Below are 23,105 nucleotides of genomic sequence, written 5' to 3'. Positions count from 1 at the left end.
AAAAAAAAAAAAAAAAAATCGCTTTTCCCATTCATTTTCAACGTGGGGTCAATCTGACCCCAAGGAGACTAAACGGTAAATTTTTGTTTACACACCTTTAGAACAACCGAATCAAGTCCGGATTTTTTTGTGTGTTTTTAGATTGATTATTTAGGAGAAGTCACAGAGTCTCATGCCCCTGAAATAAAGGGAACATTTTTAAAAAAAAATGAGGAATAGTCCAGTGGGGTCAGCTGGACCCCAAGGAGAGCTTAAGGGTTTTAAGTATATTTAAGTAAAGTTTAAGTATATTATCAAGTATACTTTATGAAGTAAGTATACACATGTCAGTGTACCAGTACTATACTTGTAAGTGTACTATTTCAATACTGCTTGGAACTAAATTGGCCCACTTTCTAGTATATAAAAGTATACATTTAAGTATACTTTAAGTATAACAGTAGTAAACTTTGAGTACACCTCTAATTTTTATCTATGTTTTAGTTTGTACTGCAACTATACTAAAAGTTAACTTATAGGTATACTGATAGCTTACTAATTAAATACTTGTAGCATTTTAGTACACTTTAAGTATAGTCTCAGTAAACTACTAGTTTAGTAGTTTTATACTGCCAGTATACTCAAGTTTTCTTTAAGTAAACCTTACATCATACTTTAAATATACTAATATGTCCCTATCTAGGTATTAATTTGTAAGCAAGTTTTCTTTAAGTGAACTTCATACTACTATGATCAACACCCCAAAGCTTGACAGTTATTATTACCTCTTCATGGGCCACATTTTATTCCATAACATTACAGTTTTGATGCTGTTTTATGACTGATGATCATGTTAAAAATGTGTGGAAGCATCTGTTGATTCTGTTTCTTCTTCGCTTGTGGAAATTCTATACAGAAGATGTGTAATAGCACCCACTACCATATGAAAACGGATTCTCGGAGAACAATATTGTGCAAATATATTTAAACCTTCTAAGTATAAGTCAAAAATACTTAAATGTTATTTTAATTATATTTCTGAAAAGTACATAAAGTACATAAGAAGTAGACTAAAAGTGTACTTTCTTATTTGTAGTTTAAATGAAGCATACTAATAGCACACTTGGAAAAAAATATTTATCGTAAGGGTGGTCTTGTATCCGTAATTCTCTTTTTTTTTGTCTTATTTTTGTACTTCATTTTACATATTGCACCGATTGTTGTTATATGAAGGGTCTGTTATTGTGACCCTTGTGTTCACACTGCCATCTGCAGGTTGAGTTTAGGAACTGATCACCAGTGTCATCAAACTCTTTCCTCTGAAAGGCTTGATAACACTACTTCTTTTTGGCACCTCCCCGTCTGTGGTCAGGTGCCTCTAAACATCAAACAAGGGAGAGAACAAAGTGCTTCAGTGAGCAGCTACCTGCTAAATCATCCACCTGCTTTGCAAATACTCTCTCTCACACACAGTACTTACTGACCTCACATACACAGCTCTAGAAGATTTGCATCCAAGCCCCACAACAGAGAGCTTCCTGATGAACTGAACACCTCACGCATTGTGGTTAAGTCCAATTATTTATATTTATTTCATGAAATGCATGATAAACATTTAGTAATCCAGACAGGGAAAAAATAAATCATACAGCATAAACAGGAATCTCCCCAAAAAACAAACTCAAATCTCACTTTTCATAGTTTGCATCAAACATATACAATGCGTCTATGTTTAAAATTAAAATACCAAAGATTTAAATGTTTGTGTCAGAAGTTGGAATACTTCTGTTGAACCATCACCATAAATAATGAGATCTCATATTACAGTTTTCACATTTGCTAAAACACTAAACCCCATTCTCTAAACCAAATTCCCAATAGTCTAAACCAATTTGTAAAGAAAATACTCTTTCTGCAATACCTTAAACAAGTTTAGGCAGTTTAGACATTGTTCGCAGATCTCACACACTCTTTTTGCAAAACTCTAAACACATTCTCACTCACTAAGACACAATTTGCTTCGTGATGAACTTGTGATACAAAACCCTAAACACAAGAAAGCAAAAGTTAAGCGCAACTGCAACACGGCTGTCATCGTTTACACATAATAATTAAAAGTTCTTCACACTTGTTTCTAAATATTTAAATATACAAAATATAAGCCAGTTCAATGTGCACAGAAGGTATCGGTCAATCTGAGAGGTACAGAAGAGTGTGAATAGGAGTGTGAAAATATATATATATATATATATATGATATACTGTACAGTATATAGTAATTATTTAAAAAAATACAGTAACATATGTCATTTTATTTTTTTTGGTATATTCACCAAACTTAGGCGTGATTTCTTTTGAGTGTGTGTATGTTTATGAATCATTTTTATTGAAAAATAATTACTATATACAGTCAACATTTATTTATTTATTTATTTATTTATTTATTTTGTAACTACATGCACTGGACAGTGTGTTCTCTATTTTTTTATGTAGTGTCTAATGAATCATCTGTAGTGTGTATAGTATTGACTAATATGTGTGTGATTTGAAAGCTTTGTTTGATTTTGAGTACAGGTGAAATGGTTTTGAAGCAATTTGATTTTGCCAAAAGAGTCAGGGGTTCTGTGAATTTTGTTTAACGTTTGGATTTGTGTTTAAGGTTTTGAGTGATGGTTTTAAAAAATGTGTTTTAGCATTTCAGAAAAACTGTAAAAAGGATCCATGCCAATATTGTCCAAAACCCCACTTTTCTAGGGCGTTTTGACTTTTGGAGGGCAGTGTGTGTGTATATATATATATATATATATAGAGAGAGAGAGAGAGAGAGAGATGCGCACACACACACACACACACACACATTTTATATATATATATATATATATAGGCAGAGAGAGAGAGAGATGCGCACACACACTTTATATATACACACACACACACACACACACACACATACATATGTGTGTGTATTTTTCCTTTTTATTTTTTTGGTATATTCACCAAACTTAGGTGTGATTTCCTTTGAGTGTGTGTATGTTTATGTATCTTTTTTCTTGCAAAATAATTACTATACACAGTAAGCATTCTTCTTTTTTAGTATCTACATGCACTGAGCACTGTGTATTTTTTTTTTTTTTTTTTTTTTTTTTTTTTGTTTTTTGTAGTGTCTAATGAATGATCTGTAGTGTGTGTAGTATTGACTAATGTGTATGATTTTAAAGTTTTGTTTGATTTTGAGTACAGGAGAAACAATTTTGAAGCAATTGTTTGATTTTGCCAGAAGAGTCAGGGGTTCTGTGAATTTAGTTTAAACATTTGTATTTCTGTTTAAGGTTTTGAGAAAATGAGTGATGGTTTCAAAAAATGTGTTTTAGCATTTCAGGAAAAACTGCAAAAGTCCAGTAGGGATGAGAGTTTTTTCATGTCTGTTCCTCTTGGCTGATTTCCGTCTCAATCACATGGTGATACCGGCGCAATTCTCGTGACCTCAAAAGAGTCAATATCATTATAGTACTCTCTTAAATAACTCTCCACCAAAGCACCAACCTGATAAAAAAAAAAAGACATGAAGTGAGAAAACCAAACACAGTTATGGTTCAGAAACAACAATAAGCAATAATGGACAACTTCTACTCTAAACAGGCACAGAAAAGAAACCCTAAAAGCGTTCTTTCAGCCAACAGAATCACTTTGAAGACTAAAAGGGACATGACGCCCCATCTGTTAACTATCAATTCAACTGTAGAACAACTGTGAGGCTGAAGCTGCAAAAGCTGTTTATTTTAAAGAGTTTCATGTATTTTTCTATATTTTTCTAACGCTTTTTTAAAATTTGATTTAGTTAAAACACTGAATATTTGAAACCATGTAGTTTCCCATAACTAACAAAGTACATTTAGCATGTAGTGTAAGTATGTGAACTGGACACAGTCAATCGGTCATAAACGCTCCTCTCACCTCCCGCAGTGCTTTCTCACGCTCTGCTTCAGTGGACGACTCCTCGGCCAAAATCTCCACCTCCAGATTAGTGAGTATTGTCAGAAGATCTGTGAAACACATATTGATATTGATATCAGGTTTCACTGTCCATTTGGTGCAACAGTAGCTACGTTTCCATCACCCTGTTTTTTTGTGCATTTTGAAGTATTGCATCAGAAACGAGTGATGGAAACACCACATTTCAAGTAAAAATCCCTTAATTCGCCCAAAACGTTTGTGCTTGCTTGAGGTGGTGTTTGACTTGTCATTCTGAAATGCCTGAGCAAAGGGTCAGTGTTTCTTTTAGTCATTTGATTTTCTACTTGAAAAGAAATAAAGAGAAACGGGTTGTTTTTCGTTTTGTTTACGAAACTGAAATACAAAAATTTAGCCGAATTTTTCGTATTTTTGTTAATGGGTAAAAATTAATTTATGCTTTAATATTTCTTTTGAATGTCTTGTGTAAATTGTTCATTTAATTTTTTTTATTTAATTTTGAAAATAGAAATTTGAAGAAACGGCTCCTTCAGCTTAATTTTTCGGGTTTTTTTTTGTCCAGGGGTAGAAAAATGAAGAAAACAACTTGAATATTCAATTTCAACACATCGGCGGGAATTAAATGCCCCTTTCTGCTGATTGGTCACCTGACGATCAAACCATGCTGTCACCAGTTCTTCCTCAGTTTCACGTGGCAAAATACTAGTCCTCCGCTGCTGCAGTTGTACAGATTCTTAACGCGCATTTTTGCAGTTTCATGTGTTTCTCATCAAACATACAACTGAATGGCTCGACTCAACCTGTACCGGGGCAGAGCCTAGATAGGGTTTTCCTCTGTGTGGATATAAATTCTATGCTTTGCATCAGCTGGGCATACCCTCAGCGCCCAATAAGTTTGTTGATTAATTAATTAACTACTTTTAAATTCAATATTTTAAACACTAATACAAAAAGAAATGTATAATGCATTGACTGAACAGAAATATTAAATTCTTCTGAGTTTTACAATGTAGTCTTTTGTTTTAATAAAATTGATTATAATTGATATCTCAAAAGGATGTGCGCTTGTGTGCGGCATGAGCTGCTGCAAACTCACACACAAGACTGCAACACAAGATTTTAATACAGAATATATATAGTATATATGTAGTGAATCATCTATTAAAACGGGGACTTGCTGCCACCTACTGGCAGTTTTTAAGTCATATTTATTCATCCATTACAGCCCTAAATCAGCCAAGGTACCAGCACAAAAACACATACAGCAGCAAAAATCTCCCTATTTCAGGCCCCAGAAGGAAACATCTTATAAATTGTAGTTCATTTAAGAAAGCTTTTTTGGTTAAATAAAAATTTTAAGTTACTCTAGTTCACACAGTTCCAATAAAATCAGTAATCTAAAGAAACAGACAAACGCGACTATACAGTCAAGCGCAGACCAGTATTAAAGTGTACAGGAAATATGCAGCAGTCATAACTTTAAGTTTATTTAATTAATATTGAGTATAAATTGATTCAAATGAAATCAAATGACCAAAACATACACAGACCTCAAAGTCTGTCATCTAAATATAATTTTGCATAATTGCCTCGCAGAACTGTCTTGGATGACTGCGTTCCCAAACAGCAGGCATCCATCTCCGTTTGCTCGCTCTGAGGTGCAAGTAATTTATTAAATATGCAAATCCTACTTTTCTCCTACTTTTCTTAGTAATATATAGTGTCAGTTTATCAGGAAGTGACGATTTTGTTCTCTTTGACTTGTTGGATGGAAACGGTGCTTATTCACAAATGTTTTATGCAATATTCCAATTGTTGCAGTTATATTTGCAACTTTGGATGGAAACCCTGCTAGTGAGGGTAGAACATGACCTATACATTTCATATTCACAAACATACACACACAGGTGAATTACCTTTGGGTGGGGGCGAAGCAGGGGAAACTGGAGGTGCTGCACTGGAATTGAATGGACGTGCTGTACTGTAGTTAAATGGAGGTGCTGCACTAAAGTTGAATGGAGGTGCTGCACTGGAGTTGAATGGACGTGCTGTACTGTAGTTGAATGGAGGTGCTGCACTAAAGTTGAATGGAGGTGCTGCACTGGAGTTGAATGGACGTGCTGTACTGTAGTTGAATGGAGGTGCTGCACTAAAGTTGAATGGAGGTGCTGCACTGGAGTTGAATGGACGTGCTGTACTGTAGTTGAATGGAGGTGCTGCACTAAAGTTGAATGGAGGTGCTGCACTGGAGTTGAATGGACGTGCTGTACTGTAGTTGAATGGAGGCGCTGCACTGGAGTTGAATGGAGGTGCTGCACTGGAGTTGAATGGACGTGCTGTACTGTAGTTGAATGGAGGTGCTGCACTAAAGTTAAATGGAGGTGCTGCACTGGAGTTGAATGGAGGTGCTGCACTGGAGTTAAATGGAGGTGCTGCACTGGAGTTGAATGGAGGTGCTGCACTGGAGTTGAATGGAGGCGCTGCACTGGAGTTGAATGGAGGTGCTGTACTGTAGTTGAATGGAGGCGCTGCACTGGAGTTGAATGGAGGCGCTGCACTGGAGTTGATTGGAGGTGCTGCACTAAAGTTGAATGGAGGTGCTGCACTGGAGTTGAATGGAGGCGCTGCACTGGAGTTGACTGGAGGTGCTGCACTGGAGTTGACTGGAGGTGCTGCACTGGAGTTGAATGTAGGTGCTGCACTGGAGTTGATTGGAGGCGCTGCACTGGAGTTGAATGGAGGCGCTGCACTGGAGTTGAATGGAGGCGCTGCACTGGAGTTGACTGGAGGTGCTGCACTGGAGTTGAATGTAGGTGCTGCACTGGAGTTGATTGGCCATGCAGCTAAATTTAGAGTGCAAAAAAAGTGGTAAAAACACACCACAGAAGAAAGCACAAAACAACTAAAATATTGTACAAAAAGTGTACACCATAACAGATTAAAGCATTTAAATATGTGTTTTTTGAGTATTTTCCTTACATATTGATGGTTGGACTGTCGTTGCATTAGGTGATTCTGTAGTTTCGTTGGACAACATGTTAGTTGAGTTACTGGAGTTGTTGTTTATGTTAGGTGATGTGGTAGTTGTGTTTGGTGATATAGTAGTTTGAGCTGTGGAAATAAAGAAAACAAATGTTTAACATCAACAATCAGAGAATCTGAAGCATTTACAGATTGCTCAGTGTAATTATGCCATCTGTTTCTTACAGAAGCTTGTTTCTACGATGAGATAAATAAAAAAAGGGTAATTGCAACTTTTTAAACTCCCAAATCTTTTTTCCCCCTCACAATTCTGAGTCGTGAGCTATAAACATAGAATTGAAAAAATCTGAATTGAGATCCAATGTGTCCCTGGACCACAAAACCAATCTTAAGTAGCACAGGTATATTTGCAGCAATAGCCAAAAATACATTAGGATATTAAAGGGGTCATCGTATGCCCATTTTTCACAAGTTGATATGATTCTTTAGGGTCTTAATGAAAAGTCTATAATATACTTTGGTTAAAAATTCTCAATGGTTGTGTAAAACAACACCCTTTCTACCATGCCAAAATCATCCTGTTCTGGTCGAGGTTGCTTTAAGTGTTAATGAGCTGTGCTCGCCCCGCCCCTCTCTTCTCTCTGTGGAGTGATGAGCTTGTTTACTTTAGCCGCGTTTAGCCGCTAAATTTGCTAACTAGCACGTTATTAGGAAAGGCAATCGCAAAGGTTCATAAAAAAAAAAAACCCTTATACTCATACTGCTGTAAATGAATCTGGATCACGAATGATTCGTGTGAACACAGACGGATATATGTAGATCGGGAGGCGCATTCCCTTTACAAACAAACGTAATCCACTGCATCTTCAGCGGCTCAGATGTCGGGAGTAAATGACGACCACTATGTTCATTATTACATCCAGCAACACAACACCTCAATCGCTCAATCGAAGATAATTCTCGTCTAACTTACATCCCTGCTCCAGCACCGAAACAATGGAGGTCGACTGTTACAGCTGTTTTAAGGCGGGTCTGAGGTAAGACGCTCACGTCAGTCAACTATTATGGGAGCGGCCTCCATCGGTGTGACGCCACACCAACAGGCATCTGAGAATGGCTCGATTTGAAAAAGGGGATATTATTTTTACAGATTAATTAAAAACCACTGCATGGATTTTTATCATTTTATCATTATTTTTATCATCATCAAACAACATGTAAAAGTGAACTTTGCATCCGATGACCCCTTTAAGAATCATGTTCCATGAAAATATTTTGTAAATTTCCTACCATAAATATATGAAAACTTATCCTTTCATTAGTAATATGCATTGCTAAGAACTTCATTTGGACAACTTTAAAGGTGATCTTCTCAGTATTTTGATTTTTTTGCACCCTCAGTGCATTTTCAAATATTCTATCTCAGCCAAATATTGTCCATCCTATCAAATACATCAATGGAAAGCTTATTTATGCAGATGATGTATAAATCTCAATTTCAAAAAGTGGTTTTGTGGTCCAGGATCATATACAATAGAATTGTGATGGTTTATACCTGCCAATTTTGTGTTTACATCTCACAATCCAACGTTTTTTTTCCCCTCACACTTCTGAGTTAATATCTCAAAATTATAATATCTTTATTATAATTATCTAATATCTTTTTTTTTTGAAAGAATTTTGGGGGAAAAAAGTCTGAATTGTGAGATAAAAAGTTGCCTTTATTATTTTTATTCTGTGACGGAAATTGAGCTTCCAGTTGAAACCTCTTCAGCACTAAATTATCATTCCTTTCAATGTGATTCAAATGAATGAAATCAGAGGTAGATATAAATCTAAAATGAAACCTAATTCTATAAAGAAATTCTGTAACAAATCAGCTGATGTGAACTTTACCTGTGGTTAAGCAGCTCATTGTGGCAAGCAGACCGATGAGTAAAACAGCGGGAGCCATCCTGCAGGATGAGTGCGTGTCAGACGATCTGACCAGCATCTTCTCATTTTTGTGCTATGGACCGTTTTCAGAGTCCAGCCCTCTGCCAACACACAGATGTCAGCAACAGATAAAAAAAAAAAAAAAACACATCTTTTCACGGCATGTGCATGTGCATCACAGATCTTTCAGTTTGTCCTGAAATACTGGTTTCTTTTATGATGCTATTACCATTTTTGAATGTCTGATGAAGATTTCCAAGCTTGGACCTGTGAGTGAGTGTCCTATAAAATTGCATTAAACTTGTTTATATGAAATAAACCTCATCTGAAGAATAAATAAATGCCTTATTTTACTTCATAGCTCTTATTTAGCCCATGTTATCATGCACTCGCCCCCAGGCCATGCCAAACTCGTTCTTGAATGGAGCACAAAAGGTGAATTTAAGGGTATCCTGGTTGCTCTTTTTCATATACAGTACTGTGCAAAAGTCTTAGGCCACTAGTATTTTCATCAGCTAAAAAATGGTTTAAAGTCAGTTAAAGTCGGTCTTTTGCTGTAGTGTGTCAGTAGGAAATATCAGTTTACATTTCTAAACATTCATTTTGCCATTAATTATAATAATCCAGTGAGATTTTTGTATGGAGCACAGGCTGTTGTCAGACTCCTTGTGCAAACAAAAATCTCACTAGATTATTACAATTAATGGCAAACAGAATGTTTGGAAATGTAAACCGATATTTTTTACTGACACACTACAGCAAAAGATAGAAATATCTTACTTTAAACCATTTTTTAGCTGGTGAAAATACTAGTGGCCTAAGACTTTTGCACAGTACTGTAATGAAAGTGTTGAACTGTAAAATGGGAGAAAAGCATGTAAAATGTTGCATACAGTACATACAACTCGTATACTTTTCTCCAAGCCCAAGTTTAAGGTCAGTAAGACTGTCTTTTAGACAAAAAAGATATTTATGTTTCAAAAGAGTTTGTTTTCAACATTGACAATAAGTTTCAAATCAGCATATTAGAGTGATTTCTGAAGGATCATGTGACACTGAAGACTGGAGTAATGATGCTGAAAATTCAGCTTTGATCACAGCAATAAATTACATTTTTAGATATATTCAAATAGAAAACGTATATTTTAAATTATAATAATAATAATAATTCACTTTTTTCATTTTCTCTGATTACATAAATACAGCCTTGGTGAGCAATAGAGACTTATTTCAAATCAAATCAATAAATCTCTTACCAACCCCAAATTCTTGAATTCTAGTTTATATAAAACCGATCTTGTGTGATCGGTTTTATATAAATAAATAAATATGATTTTTTGTGCATTTATGTATTCCAAGTATGTAATACTTTATCATTTACCTGTATCTTTTAGACATATCTGTTGTAAAGCCTTACAAGGAAGTTAGCTGCTCACGCTGGTTTACTAAAAATTCTTTAGAAAGAATTTTGATTAGATATGTTTTCAGAAAGCGGTAAAGCATGTAAATATTTCCGTTTGTAAAGCTACATCTTGTTTTACTTGTTCCATCAAAATCAAAACCAATCTGCAGTTTCACCAAGTATTATCAAAGAAAAACTGCTGTTTCGTGTATTAAAATAATGTGCTTCCCAATTAATGCTCCATTTGTGTGTGTGAATATTAGCAGATCATGTGTTCAGTCAGTGTGTTCACACTGCCATCCACAGGTTGAGTTCACAAACTGATCACCAGAGTTTAGAGACGTTCACAGACGCTCTGTTGTGCTGTTTTGTCCCGTGTCATCAAACTCTGTTCCTCTGAAAGGCTTAATAACACTTCTTCTTTCTGCCACCTCTCTGTCTGCGGTCAGATGCGTCTAAACATCAAACGAGAGAGAGAACAAAGTGCTTCAGTGAACTCAAGAGACGATCGAAGGTCTTTCTGTCATTAACAGGGATAATCAGCTACCTGCTAAATCATCCACCTGCTATGCAAATACTCAAACACACACACATAGACCTCCAGCACGCTACTTACTGGCCTCACGTACAAAGTTCTGGGAGATTTGCATCCAAACCTCACAGCAGAGAGCTTCCTGATGAACTGAACGCCTCATGCATCATGGTAAAGTACCATTATTTTTTTGTGTTACATGTTAAATATTTAGGAATACAGATGAAATTATTGGTGCCTGGGTTGGTTTCAGATGCTAAAAACACTGTTTCATATGTGAACGTCAATGTAATTATCATTTGGGGTGGCAACATCCAGGCACCAGTGTCATTTATTACTTGGAATTGATGTCAGATACTTTGTGCGTCACATATGCTGTTCAGAAAAGTTACGTAATTTCTACTTTGGAATTTCTGCTTTTCTACTTTAACATGCTGATAATGTTTCAGCTCCTTATTCGCAGTGAATAAAACGCCACATTGTTCTCTGTCTGATGCATTTGAACCACCTATCTGATAAAACCGGAAAATGGCACCGTTTCAGCTTCCTCTTACCTAGTCATCCCAGTTACGACACTATTAGGTTTTGTGCTCTCAATATATGCTTAGTTTTGTACTTTCTGTTTTCAAGATGACGCTAAATGCCTTTAACTATTTAATTCATAAAAGCAATGTTGTACATTGGTAAAGACAAAAATATCAGTAGTTATCTGCTGTGTTTTCCCTATGATGTATGTGTAGCAACAGAAGAGAAGTGAATAACAATGATCTGCAGTATTCGTCTATGTGCGTTTCTAACCAAGATAAGCAGTCGTGTGACTATCAGTGTCGACAAATAAAATATTATTTATATTATAATATTAAATAGTAAAACGTTTCATCACCCTCTATTCATATATATTTACATAATCTTGTAATATCCGGGAAGTCTAACAAGAATAATATGCATTGATCTATGCTAGCTGGTTTTGTTAAACATTTTGAGCCTGCGTGTTTTGTTCACACACAGAGAAAAACAGTACTTCTCACAAAATCATGCTTTCTTTATTTTTAGAGTTTCTTTGGGAAGTTAAAACCTTCTCTACTGTAAGAATTTTTAAGTCTTTTTCATGAAACATTACATTTTTCTCCCAGACTCTCTGCATAACTCTAATTTACCTGTTGTTTTTCTTTGGTACAGACATAGCGGACCACCAGCTCCACCCAGGAGAACAGGTGCATTCATGACATTGGCCATATCTGTGTAAAAACATAAGATTAAACCATCTATAGAACAAAATGTCAATGTACTTTTCAACCAACATCAAGATTGTAGGTTAAAAAGGGTATAAGGGATCATTTGTGACGTGCTTTTTTTTTAATCAGTCAAACAGTTTGAATTACCTTTTAGCATATTGCAGTTAACATATCTTTAATTATTAAAAGAGCCATGTAGCTTCTAAATTGATATGAGGTTATGTCAACTGTACATATTACGAATAATGCCAGTTTGGGAGAGCCATATACAAAAGCAGATGTTGAAAAGTTAATGCTGAAAGATATAAATAATTAAAATATAAAAAAAATACTATAAATAGGGCCTATAAACAACACCTCACATGTATCAAAATAAACAAATACATATATAAAAATAACTAGCACATATATAGACATCTTAAAAGGCAGAAAAGCTGGTTAGTCAAATTAGATGTTATGAAATTTAAAACACGGATGAAAATGAGGCTGTGAGGGATCGACTTTATCGACTTTATCGACTTTATCAGTATTTACAATGGCACGCACTGTAGAAAGGTCCTCGATAAAGTAAGCTAACATCTTCCTAACATCAGCCTGCTGGCGTTCTTGAAGAAGGTATTGAATCAACTTAAGTTCCCAACATGCACCGCGGCATGAATAAATTGTACACGTTATCGGTGTTACTGTTTTAATGTTTATTGTTGTACAGTTTGCTGCTTTTGTTTATGCTGTTAGTGTGTTTGTTGTCACTATTGGTTACTTGTCGTGGCGATTATTGAGACTTCGTATTTATTTATTCATGTGTTTATGTTTTTGTCACCATTAATGTGGTGTTTGTGTTAAATATTGAGATTCTTACAAGGATATGTTGTTGTTTTTTTTCCCTCACTTTATCTAGTCAAAATTAAATGCAGGATATTATTGATCTGTGGGATTTTCTTGTTTCATGTTTTGTTTGATCTCATTACAACTCTTCAACACTTTCTAGATAACAGCTCTGGATATGGCTGGCCAGAAGGGGAATTTGTAAGTACTGTACAAATATCACTTGTCTATAATACACACAGAGACACATATAGAAGGTTAAAAGGTGTGGAAACATTTGAACTTCCTGTTGTGTCGCCAAGAGGTATCACTTCCCTTAATAGATAACAGCTGATTTTTGTGAAACGCTTTCATGTTGTCATTTTGATGAGCATCTACTGTCCATCAGTCTCCTCTGAGTGCTGTAATGTTAATCCCACATTACCCAATTGCATTATCCCAGATCCACTCAAACAAATTGTTGGGAATACATAGCCACTTTTGAAGGGAAAAAGATGTTCATCTTGCCCTTTAGATGGCTAATCTAAACCATAATTAATGTCATCATCATTCAGTGTGACTATTTCCCTCCCGTAACCCACTAATGGATGTATGTCAGCTTCGTTTATACACATCTGATCAGTCTCAACCATTTTCAGGATGAGGAAGATGGTGATACATATGAAGCTCCACCATGTGAACGTCCCACCATTAAAGTCCAACCGCGCCAAGTAGAGGAGAATGTTTACCTGGGTATCTATCTATCTATCTATCTAGAAATTAAATATGCTGATAAATTCTCTGACTAATGCAGCGTTTGTTTTTCTCAGGTTATCCAGATCGAACCCCAAACCCTGTCATTCCCAAAAGACAGGCAGCACCGCCGCCACGGCCGGCCAAGATCCCCCCGATAGCGAAGAGCATGGTAAAAAATTACTGCAATATGAGTCTTAGCCTTTAATATGAGTTAATTTAACAAAAGAGGTGTGTGTAGCTTTAAGATTCAGATGTGTGCTTTATTTGCTTCTAGAAGCCAGAGCCGCCTCACGACCCAGAGGAGTTTTACATCGACCCCAATGATAGCAAACGTGAGTCATAAGATCATAAACTAAGAAAAGAAAGACTTTTATTTAATCAAAAATACAGTAAAAATAGTTCAATATTATTACAATTTCAAGTAGATGTTTTCTATGTGAGTATATGGTAAAATGTAATTTATTTCTGTGATCAAAGCTGAATTTTCAGCATCATTACTCCAGTCTTCAGTGTCACATGATTCTTAAGAAATCATTCTAATTTGCTGATTTGCTGCTCAAGAAACATTTCTGTTGTTTAATGTTATATTTTCTAGCTCCTGAGGTAATACGTAAAGATAAACCTGGTAAAAAGCCTCCACCTAAGAGACCCCCGATGAGACCTCCACCGACCCCTCAGCAAGACGAAGGTCATTTCAAGACTATGTTCATCTACTATCACAAACATTTATATTGGATATTACAGTATTAGTTGTTGACACACTGCATTTTTAGTTACTGTACTCTGTGAACTTCCAGAAGTTTACCTGGACCCAAATGAAGGGCAGGTACGCATGACTGAGCATTGAAAATGATTAAAAAAAATGCAGTATTTCTTGTCAGACATCATGTGATCCTCTTAATGTCACTTTTATTTTTGTTTTTCAGGATGATGATACCTATCTAGAACCTGTAGCAGGTCAGCACGTTTTTATAGCTTATATAGCTAAGAAATTTTTATAGAATGATAAGGTGACTTGAGTTATATTTGTCATTCTTTATTTTACCTTTTCCAGAACCTCCTCCAGCACCCCGAAGCCTGGCCCGTATGCCATTGCCTCCTAAAACTGTAGGACGAGACCCTCCACCACCAATGTATGTATGTCTCTGTATGTCTAAATTAGGGTTGTTATCAAAGTATAAATCTAAAACCATATTTAAAAAAAAAAAAGAAAAATTGTTACTCAAAATGCGGCAAAGCAGCATTTGGCATTTTAATTTAGCTAAAATATATATATATATATATATATATACAGTACTGTGCAAAAGTCTTAGGCCACTAGTATTTTCATCAGCTAAAAAATAGTTTAAAGTCAGTTAAAGTCGGTCTTTTGCTGTAGTGCGTCAGTAGGAAATATCAGTTTACATTTCTAAACATTCATTTTGCCATTAATTGTAATAATCCAGTGAGATTTTTGTGTGGAGCACAGGCTGTTGTCAGACTCCTTGTGCAACAAAAATCTCACTAGATTATTACAATTAATGGCAAACAGAATGTTTGGAAATGTAAACCAATATTTTTAACTGACACACTACAGCAAAAGATAGAAATAACTTACTTTAAGCCATTTTTTAGCTGGTGAAACTAGTGGCCTAAGACTTTTTTTTATATATGTATGTATGTGTGTGTGTGTGTGTGTGTATATATATATATATATTTATAAATAAATATTATTGTTAAAGTATTCTATAATTAACTGAAGTATTGTGAAGACTACTTTAAATCCTATTTGAGTTTTGAACAATAAGTAAATGATGCTGATATTGCGTAAAAATTGTAAATAAATAATAATTAATTGAAGCAGCATTTCTCATTTTCATTTAGTTTAAGCGAAACGGCAATACAAATGTATTAAAAAAATACAATTAAATATATATACATATATACATACACACACACACACACACACACATATATATATATATATATATATAATGTTTGTTTGTTTGTTTGCTAAAAATATTGTTAAAGTACTTTATAATATTTTAAATCCTATTTGAGTTTTGAGCAATGAATATAGCTTTTGATGATGATATTGCGTAAAAATTTAAAATTATAATAACTAAAATTAAAAACATTTTTACTCAGTACATTAATGGACATTTTGAAAAAAGTTTCTCCTGGGAAAATATATATATATATTTAAAAAAAATTTAAATATCAATTTGAAAGACTGTATGTAATTGTTTTATTTATTGTGTTTGTTTGTAAAAATAATATTGTTAAATTATTGTATACAGTTCACTTGAAAAATTGTTATTAAGATTATGTTAAATCGTATTATTTTGGAGTTTACCATTAATATAGACTTTAATACTGATATGGTGTAAAATTATAAATAAGTAATAATTAACTACATTAAAATGAAAAAGGAAAATGCAAAAATAAATGAATTAATAGAGTCTAAATGATGCTGAAAAGTTCACCGGTCTAATTTAATTTATTACAGACTCACGTTAAATTATGGTATTTAATCATTCGTTCTTTGGATAAAGCATCATAATGACTATTTTTTTTAAATTACCTTTATGCATTCAGTAGCCTTGTTTACCTTAAAGAACATTAAATATGCAATTTATGTTTATCAATATGTATCATTTCTATTCCCTAAGAATTAAACCCATAATATTAGTGTTGCTAGTTTAATGCGTCCCACAAATGCACATTTATTTTTTTTTATTATTATTAGGCCAATAAGAAACACCTCTGCGACCACTCAGATTGTCCCGGTGGTGACTCTTGTTTGCAAAACCTAGTTTGATTACACAACTTCTTCTTGTTTACAGAATGAAACCTCCTGTTCCCAGAGCCAAATCTGTAAGTACTAGTTTCATGCATTCATTTCAGTGTTCTTGTCCTGAATCAAACTGATTCATTTGTCCGCTTCCTCAGAGTTCAGTCCTGGTCGGTGACACTGTGAACAAAGGTTAGGGAGTTTTCTGCTTTAACTCATGCATGATGGTACAGATCCTTATGTACAGCTTCATTTTGATCGTTGCTCTGATTTTTTAGTTTTGCCACCAGAAGTAAAACGCGCCACATTTTCTGGCCAGCTGCCTCCTCCTGCACTTAACAGCAAACCGATTCCTCCCATCATCCTCCCCAAAGAACCCAAACCCAGGTGAGTCTGTGAAGCCTTTACCTCTTAACACGTTCAGAAACAGCCAACCCTAAAATCAAAAGACAGAAAGATGGGTCTGTTAAAATTGCTTATTTTCATGAAAATGTCTTCAACCTCATGGTATTGTATTTCTCAGTTTATAGTGTTTGCAAATATTTTAAATTCAGCTTTTCGTTTTTTGTATATTTTGTTTTTCTGCTATTTTTAGTAGTTCTTTTAATATATGTGTATTAAAAATATACAAATATAAATATGTTTTTATTTTGAAGTTTTAATTAATTTATTTGCAGTTATTTTACTAAAAATGAAACAAAGTTTTATTTTATTTTTTCATTTTAATTAGAAATATTTTTTTCAAGTATTGAGTGTTACAGTTTTGTTTTGTATTTTGAATTAACATAAGTTCAATATATGTAGTTTTTATTAAGTTTGAGTTTATTTTTATTTTTAGTTAATGATATAAACACTGGATTTTTCATCACAGTCTTACAGTTTTGCCTTAATGTAATGAGCATTTGGTGTCAGTATAGGCTTAACTGTCATGAAAACAAAGTCACATTGCTTGCTTTATGCAAAACAGTTTTTTTTTCCTTTTGGTTTTTTGTGGTGAAATATGATGCACACAGATATCTGATGCCTATTTTTGGTACAGTAAGATTATTTGCATCGTGATATTATTTTCGTGCATATGTCTCCAACCTTGCCCAATTCTTAGTAGTCCACTGTACAGCAAAAATTGGATTTTCATTCATTTAATTTGAAAATAAATAAATAAACATTTAAATGTAAAGTAAATATGTCATTAAAGCCCATGGTTGTTTTTGTGGTGAAATATAAGATGCACCTTTCCTGGTGACATTCGTTGAACGATGTCTGGTATAGTACAATCTACATGATTTTTTACTTGTGGTCTCTCATTAGTTGTAAAACAAGAGCAAACTGTGTGTATAAACGGCATGTTTTCTCAAACTCGCATTCAGTAAATATATTGTGTTTCTAGTCCTCCTCCTCCTCCTCCATCTCTGGACAGCACAGGTGAGCGCATGTATTATTTTCATTTATTGCCATTCTCTCAAAAATCTTCATCTTTTGATGTAACTGTGTGATCAGAATCAAAATAATTCATTCATGTTCTTTACAGCACATTCTTTTGGAGCAAAGCCGGTCGCTCAGGTAAACACTACAGACACAGTCGACGTTTTATCTCTTTGGTGACACTGCAAAAGCTGTCGCTGTATTCAGTCACTGATTGGCTGACGGTTTTGTTCACGTTCAGGGGGCGGGGCTACAGGACAAAGAGTGGTTTGCTGGAGTTTGTGAACGTAAGACTGCGGAGGAAACCGTGTTCCGGATTAACAAGGTGTGTCTGCGTTTGTGTGTAATTGATATTTTATTTTAATGCTGCATGTTAATTATCTGAATGGGAATGTTGAGTTGAATCATATTGTTCTGAAATTAAACAATAAATAGAAAAAAAACAATAAAAAAGATGATCAAATAAAATATAAAATAAACATTGACATTTTATTTAACTGCTGCATGTTTATCACCCAAATGACAATGTTGCATTGAGTCACTGTTGTGAAATTAAGCAATAAAATACAATAAAAACAATTTAAAAAAGACAATAAAATGAAAAAATATTAAATTGTTTACATTTTATTTAAATGCTGCATGTTAATTATCTAAATGAGAATGTTGAGTTGAGTTATGTTGTTCAGAAATTAAGCAATAAATAATAATAATAATAAAAAAAACAGAAAAAACAATATTTTTTTTTAATCTTAAGTGCTTTTTTAACTGCTGCATGTTTATCATCTATATGACAATATTGCAATGAGTCATTGTTGTGAAATTAAGCAATAAAATACAATAAAAACAATTAAAAAAGACAATAAAATGAAAACAAAAAACTATTAAATTATGTAAATTTTATTTAAATGCTGCATGTTAATTATCTAAGTGGGAATGTTGAGTTGAGTCATGTTGTTCTGAAATTAAGCAATAAATAGAAAAAAAAAAACACTAAAAAAGATTATCAAATAAAATATAAAATAAATATTGAAATTTTATTTAAATACTGCATGTTTATCACCTAAATGACAATGTTGCATTGAGTCATTGTTGTGAAATGAAGCAATAAAATAAGATTTAAAAAAACAATTAAAAAAGACAATAAAATAAAATGAAAAAAAAAAAAATCTAAATGAGAATGTTGAGTTGAGTAATATTGTTCTGAAATTAAGCAATAAATAAAAAAGTACAATAAAAATCAAATATAAATAATATGATCAAATATAAAATAAATATTGACATTTCATTTAGATGCTGCATGTTTATCATCTAAATGGAAATATTGCATTGAGTTAATCTTCTAAAATTAAGCAATAAAATGTAATTTAAAAAAAATTAAAATAAAATATAAAATAAAATGAAATATGAAATAATAATTTACATTTTATTTCAACGTTGCATGTTTATCGTCTAAATGGGAATGTTCCATTGAGCTATATTGTTCTGAAATTAAGTTGTAAAATAAAATAAATAAAATTGTAAAAGTGTAAAAAATAAATAAATAAATAAAATAAAATGTAAAATGACAAAATCATGCTCTGGATTAACAAGGTGTGTCTGTGTTTGTATGAATTTTATTTTACGTAAATGCTGCATGTTTTCTTTGAATGTTTAGTTGAATCATTGTTCTGAAATTAAACAATGAAATCTAAAATAAAATTAAATATAAAATAATTATTTCAATTTTATTTAAATGCTGCATGTTTATATGGGTCTAAATAGGAATGTTCCATTGAGCTATATTGTTCTGAAATTAAGTAGTAAAATAAAATAAAATGTGTAAAAAATAAATAAATAAAAATAAATAAAATTTAAAATGACATAAAATCCTGCTCTGGATTAAAAAGGTGTGTCTGTGTTTATATGATTTGTATTTTGTTTAAATGCTGCATGTTTTTTCCTCTATATGAGAATGTTCAGCTGAATTATTGTTTCAAAATTAAACAATAAAATATAAAATAAAATAAAATATAAAAGAATTATTTACATTTTATTTAAATGCTGCATGCTTATCATCAAAATGGAAATATTGCATTGAGTTAATATTCTAAAATTAAACAATGAAATACAATAAAAAACAAAAAAATTAAATTAAATTAAATCAAATTAAATATAAAATAATTATTTCAATTTTATTTAAATGCTGCATGTTTATTATCTAAATTGGAGTGTTCCATTTAAGCTATATTGTTCTGAAATTAAGTAGTAAAATAAAGTAAAATGTATTAAAAAAAAAAAAAAAAACTATAAAATTACAAAATTTCTGCATTTTTTTCTTCTATATGAGAACGTTTAGTCAAATCATTGTTCTAAAATTAAACAAAGTATCAAAAAGTATAAATATAAATTTTTTATAATTAAATGGGAATGTTCAGTTGAGCTTTATTGTTCTGAAATGAAGCAATAAAATAAACATTTAAATAAAGTCTATTAAATAAATAAATAAATAAAATGATACCTCAGGTACCTCAGGATTAATAAGATGAGTCTCTGCTTATGTCCGATTTGTATTTTTAATTTGCTTTATTTAAATGCTGCGTTTAGTTGAGTGTTGAATCATTGTTTTGAATTTAAGCATTAAAATAAAACAAAATATATAAAATATATAAGTATGATAAAATACAAAACAAAATGGAATATGAATTAAATATTTGAAAATAAATTTAAATGCTGCATGTTTATCATCTAAATGGGAATGTTTAGCAATAAAATAATTATAAATAACATTTGGAGCCATTTTTTTAGTAAAAAAAGTATGTTTGTCTTGTGTGTGTCTGGCAGGATGGCACGTTTCTGGTCAGATACAGCAGTTCTCAAAATGATCGTCAGCCCTACACGCTGGTCGTGCTTTACCGGCAGAACGTTTACAACATCCCTGTGCGCTTCCTAGAGGATTCACATCAATACGCCCTTGGAAAAGAGGGCAAGAAGACGGAAGAGGTGAAGGACGAGAGGAAGATCTGCTCCTCTCTTATGCTGTGTTATATGTGACGTCTGTCTGTCTGCTTTCAGTTCAGATTCACATGTTGTCTAATAAGAGTCAAGTGTCTTCGTGCAGCTGCATGAATTTGCATTTTACATTTATGCATTTGGCAGAGGCTTTTTCCAAAATGACTCACAATGCATTCATTTTTTTTGTCAGCTCATGCATTCCCTGGGAATCAAACCCATGACCTTGGTGTTGCTAGCACCATGCCCTAATGTTTAAGCTGAACTTAAAGCACTTTAAAAATACTCCAAATAATTTTTTAAGTGAATAATTTAATTTAATGATGTTTCTCACGATTATTTTAATAGGGACTGTCGAAATGCTTGCGTTTTTTGGCTTAAGCTCAGTCTCATGTGACCACAAAACCTCTTCCCTCATTACAGCTGGAGGATTTTATGCTTTTTGGCAAAGTCCTGAAATACTTTTTTGAAATACCTTAGGGATTTTATTTTTTTTGAGGAATATTTTGTCTAACATCTATTTTCTAAGTTATATCAGATTGAAGTTAAAATAATAATAAAAATTTTTACATTTTGCATTTACATTTACAGTTAAAATGTTTTTATGACTATAATTTTAGTTTTATATATTTTATCTATATTTTGCTTTGACATAAATCCATTTTCTAATATATTTTTTTACATAATATAGTATGTGTATATAATGTTATTTCATATACACTACCGCTCAAAAATGTAGGATGTTTTTTTTTTTCAAAGAAGTCTCTTATGCTCATCAAGACTGCATTTATTTGATTAAAAAATCCAGAAAAAAACAATAATACTGCAAATTGTTATTACATATAAAATAATGTTTTTATTTTAAAATACTTTAAAATATTGCTTTGAAGCCTCTTATATTTTTTCAAGATTTTTTGATGAATAAAATGTCCAAAAAAAAACTGTTTATTTAAAATCTTTTCTAAAAATATTACACTACTGTTCAAAAGTTTGGGGTCGGTAGATTTTTATTCTTTCTTTTTTTTGAAAGAAATTGATACTTTTATATACCAACAATGTGTTAAATTAATAAAAAGTGATAGCATAAATTTACGTTGTTAGAAAAGATTTATATTTTGAATATAATTTAACTTGTTATTCATCAAAGAATCCTGAAAAAAAGAATCCCAGTTTCCAAAAAAAAATATTGGCAGCACAACTGTTTCCAGCATTGATTATTCTAATAATAAATCAGCATATTAGAATTTCTGAAGGATCATGTGACACTTAAGACTGGAGGAGTAACAGATGATGAAAATTCAGCTTTGCATCACAGGAATAAATTATATTTTAAAGTATATTAAAATAAAAACCATTATTTTATATTGTAATAACATTTTGCAGTATTATTGTTTTTTTTCTGTATTTTTGATCAAATAAATGCAGCCTTGATGAGCATAAATATCAAAGCAAAATTACAGCATGACAGTACATATTGTGTAGTATGATAGTTCAGATGATAATGATGTGTGTGTTTTGCAGCTCTTCAGCAGTTTGCAGGAGATGATCTCTCATCACATGAAGAATCCCATCCTCCTGATCGACCGTAAGAGTCAAGCTAAACACAGCACTCACCTCTCACACCCCGTACGGCCCTAACGCTCCCGTCCCGCTCTTATTTCAAGCTCTGCCGCCTGATACTGACCCTGATATCACACATACAAACACTCATTCATACACTGCCTAAATTATTTATTATGTTATGTTTGTAATGCAGTTCAATGTTCATAGTCTGTCTTGTGTTGAGTACATTTCATGTTTGGGGATTTTTGATTATGGTGACTGTATTGTTCATTTGCTTTAGTTAAACTCTCACATATATAATGTTTACAGGACAACTTATTGTCTAGGTGTAAAATAGTAAATAAATAAAGAAAAAACATGTGACCTCTCTGATTTATTTTTTCCCCACACAAACTTTACAATCAAAAAGATAGAACTTAAATGTTATTTCAGGTGTGTGTTGTAAAGATACTTTGAAACTATAAGCTAATTGTAATGTTAAGTGGCGAAACAGTCAGTTGAAAGAATTTATCACCATCATGGCACTTTGAAATGATTTGCATATTAATTTTGCATGATGTTTACTTGACAGATCCTTGAAATGTCCATTTATACTTCAAACAATACCATGGTACTTTTCTATTATGTTTTGTTTCATGTGTTTGTTTATGCAGTAGTATTAGCACTAACTAAAACCATTTAAAACATTTATTAATAGAAATAAAAATAAATGTTAATTAAAATATATAACAACTTTAAGTTATAGTTTTAGTAAATATTTCAG

General features: G+C 32.7%; 1 protein-coding gene and 1 long non-coding RNA gene across 2 annotated transcripts; one reads left to right on the top strand and one right to left on the bottom strand.

The window, feature by feature from the left end:
• Positions 1-1,547: 1,547 nt before the first annotated feature.
• LOC127170239 (uncharacterized) lies at positions 1,548-6,050 on the bottom strand. The gene is made up of 3 exons (XR_007828332.1): positions 5,867-6,050; positions 3,933-4,021; positions 1,548-3,521 (listed from the first exon to the last, which is right to left on the bottom strand). It is a non-coding gene; the product is annotated as an uncharacterized LOC127170239 (long non-coding RNA).
• A 4,475-nt stretch (positions 6,051-10,525) lies between these two features.
• On the top strand, positions 10,526-22,700 carry si:dkeyp-117b11.1 (B-cell linker protein). The gene is made up of 19 exons (XM_051118083.1): positions 10,526-10,972; positions 11,855-11,886; positions 11,981-12,015; positions 13,025-13,062; positions 13,500-13,593; positions 13,671-13,765; positions 13,871-13,928; positions 14,192-14,284; positions 14,394-14,422; positions 14,523-14,553; positions 14,651-14,729; positions 16,422-16,452; positions 16,528-16,561; positions 16,648-16,756; positions 17,757-17,791; positions 17,898-17,929; positions 18,033-18,116; positions 20,612-20,770; positions 22,301-22,700. Exons 1-19 carry the CDS (start codon positions 10,838-10,840, stop codon positions 22,415-22,417), a joined length of 1,320 nt encoding a protein of 439 aa, XP_050974040.1. The 5' UTR covers positions 10,526-10,837; the 3' UTR covers positions 22,418-22,700.
• The last annotated feature ends 405 nt before the right edge of the window (positions 22,701-23,105 follow it).

The sequence above is a fragment of the Labeo rohita genome, chromosome 8, assembly GCF_022985175.1.
Source record: "Labeo rohita strain BAU-BD-2019 chromosome 8, IGBB_LRoh.1.0, whole genome shotgun sequence".
Lineage (NCBI taxonomy): Eukaryota > Metazoa > Chordata > Actinopteri > Cypriniformes > Cyprinidae > Labeo > Labeo rohita.
This window is presented reverse-complemented; position numbering and strand designations above follow the sequence as displayed.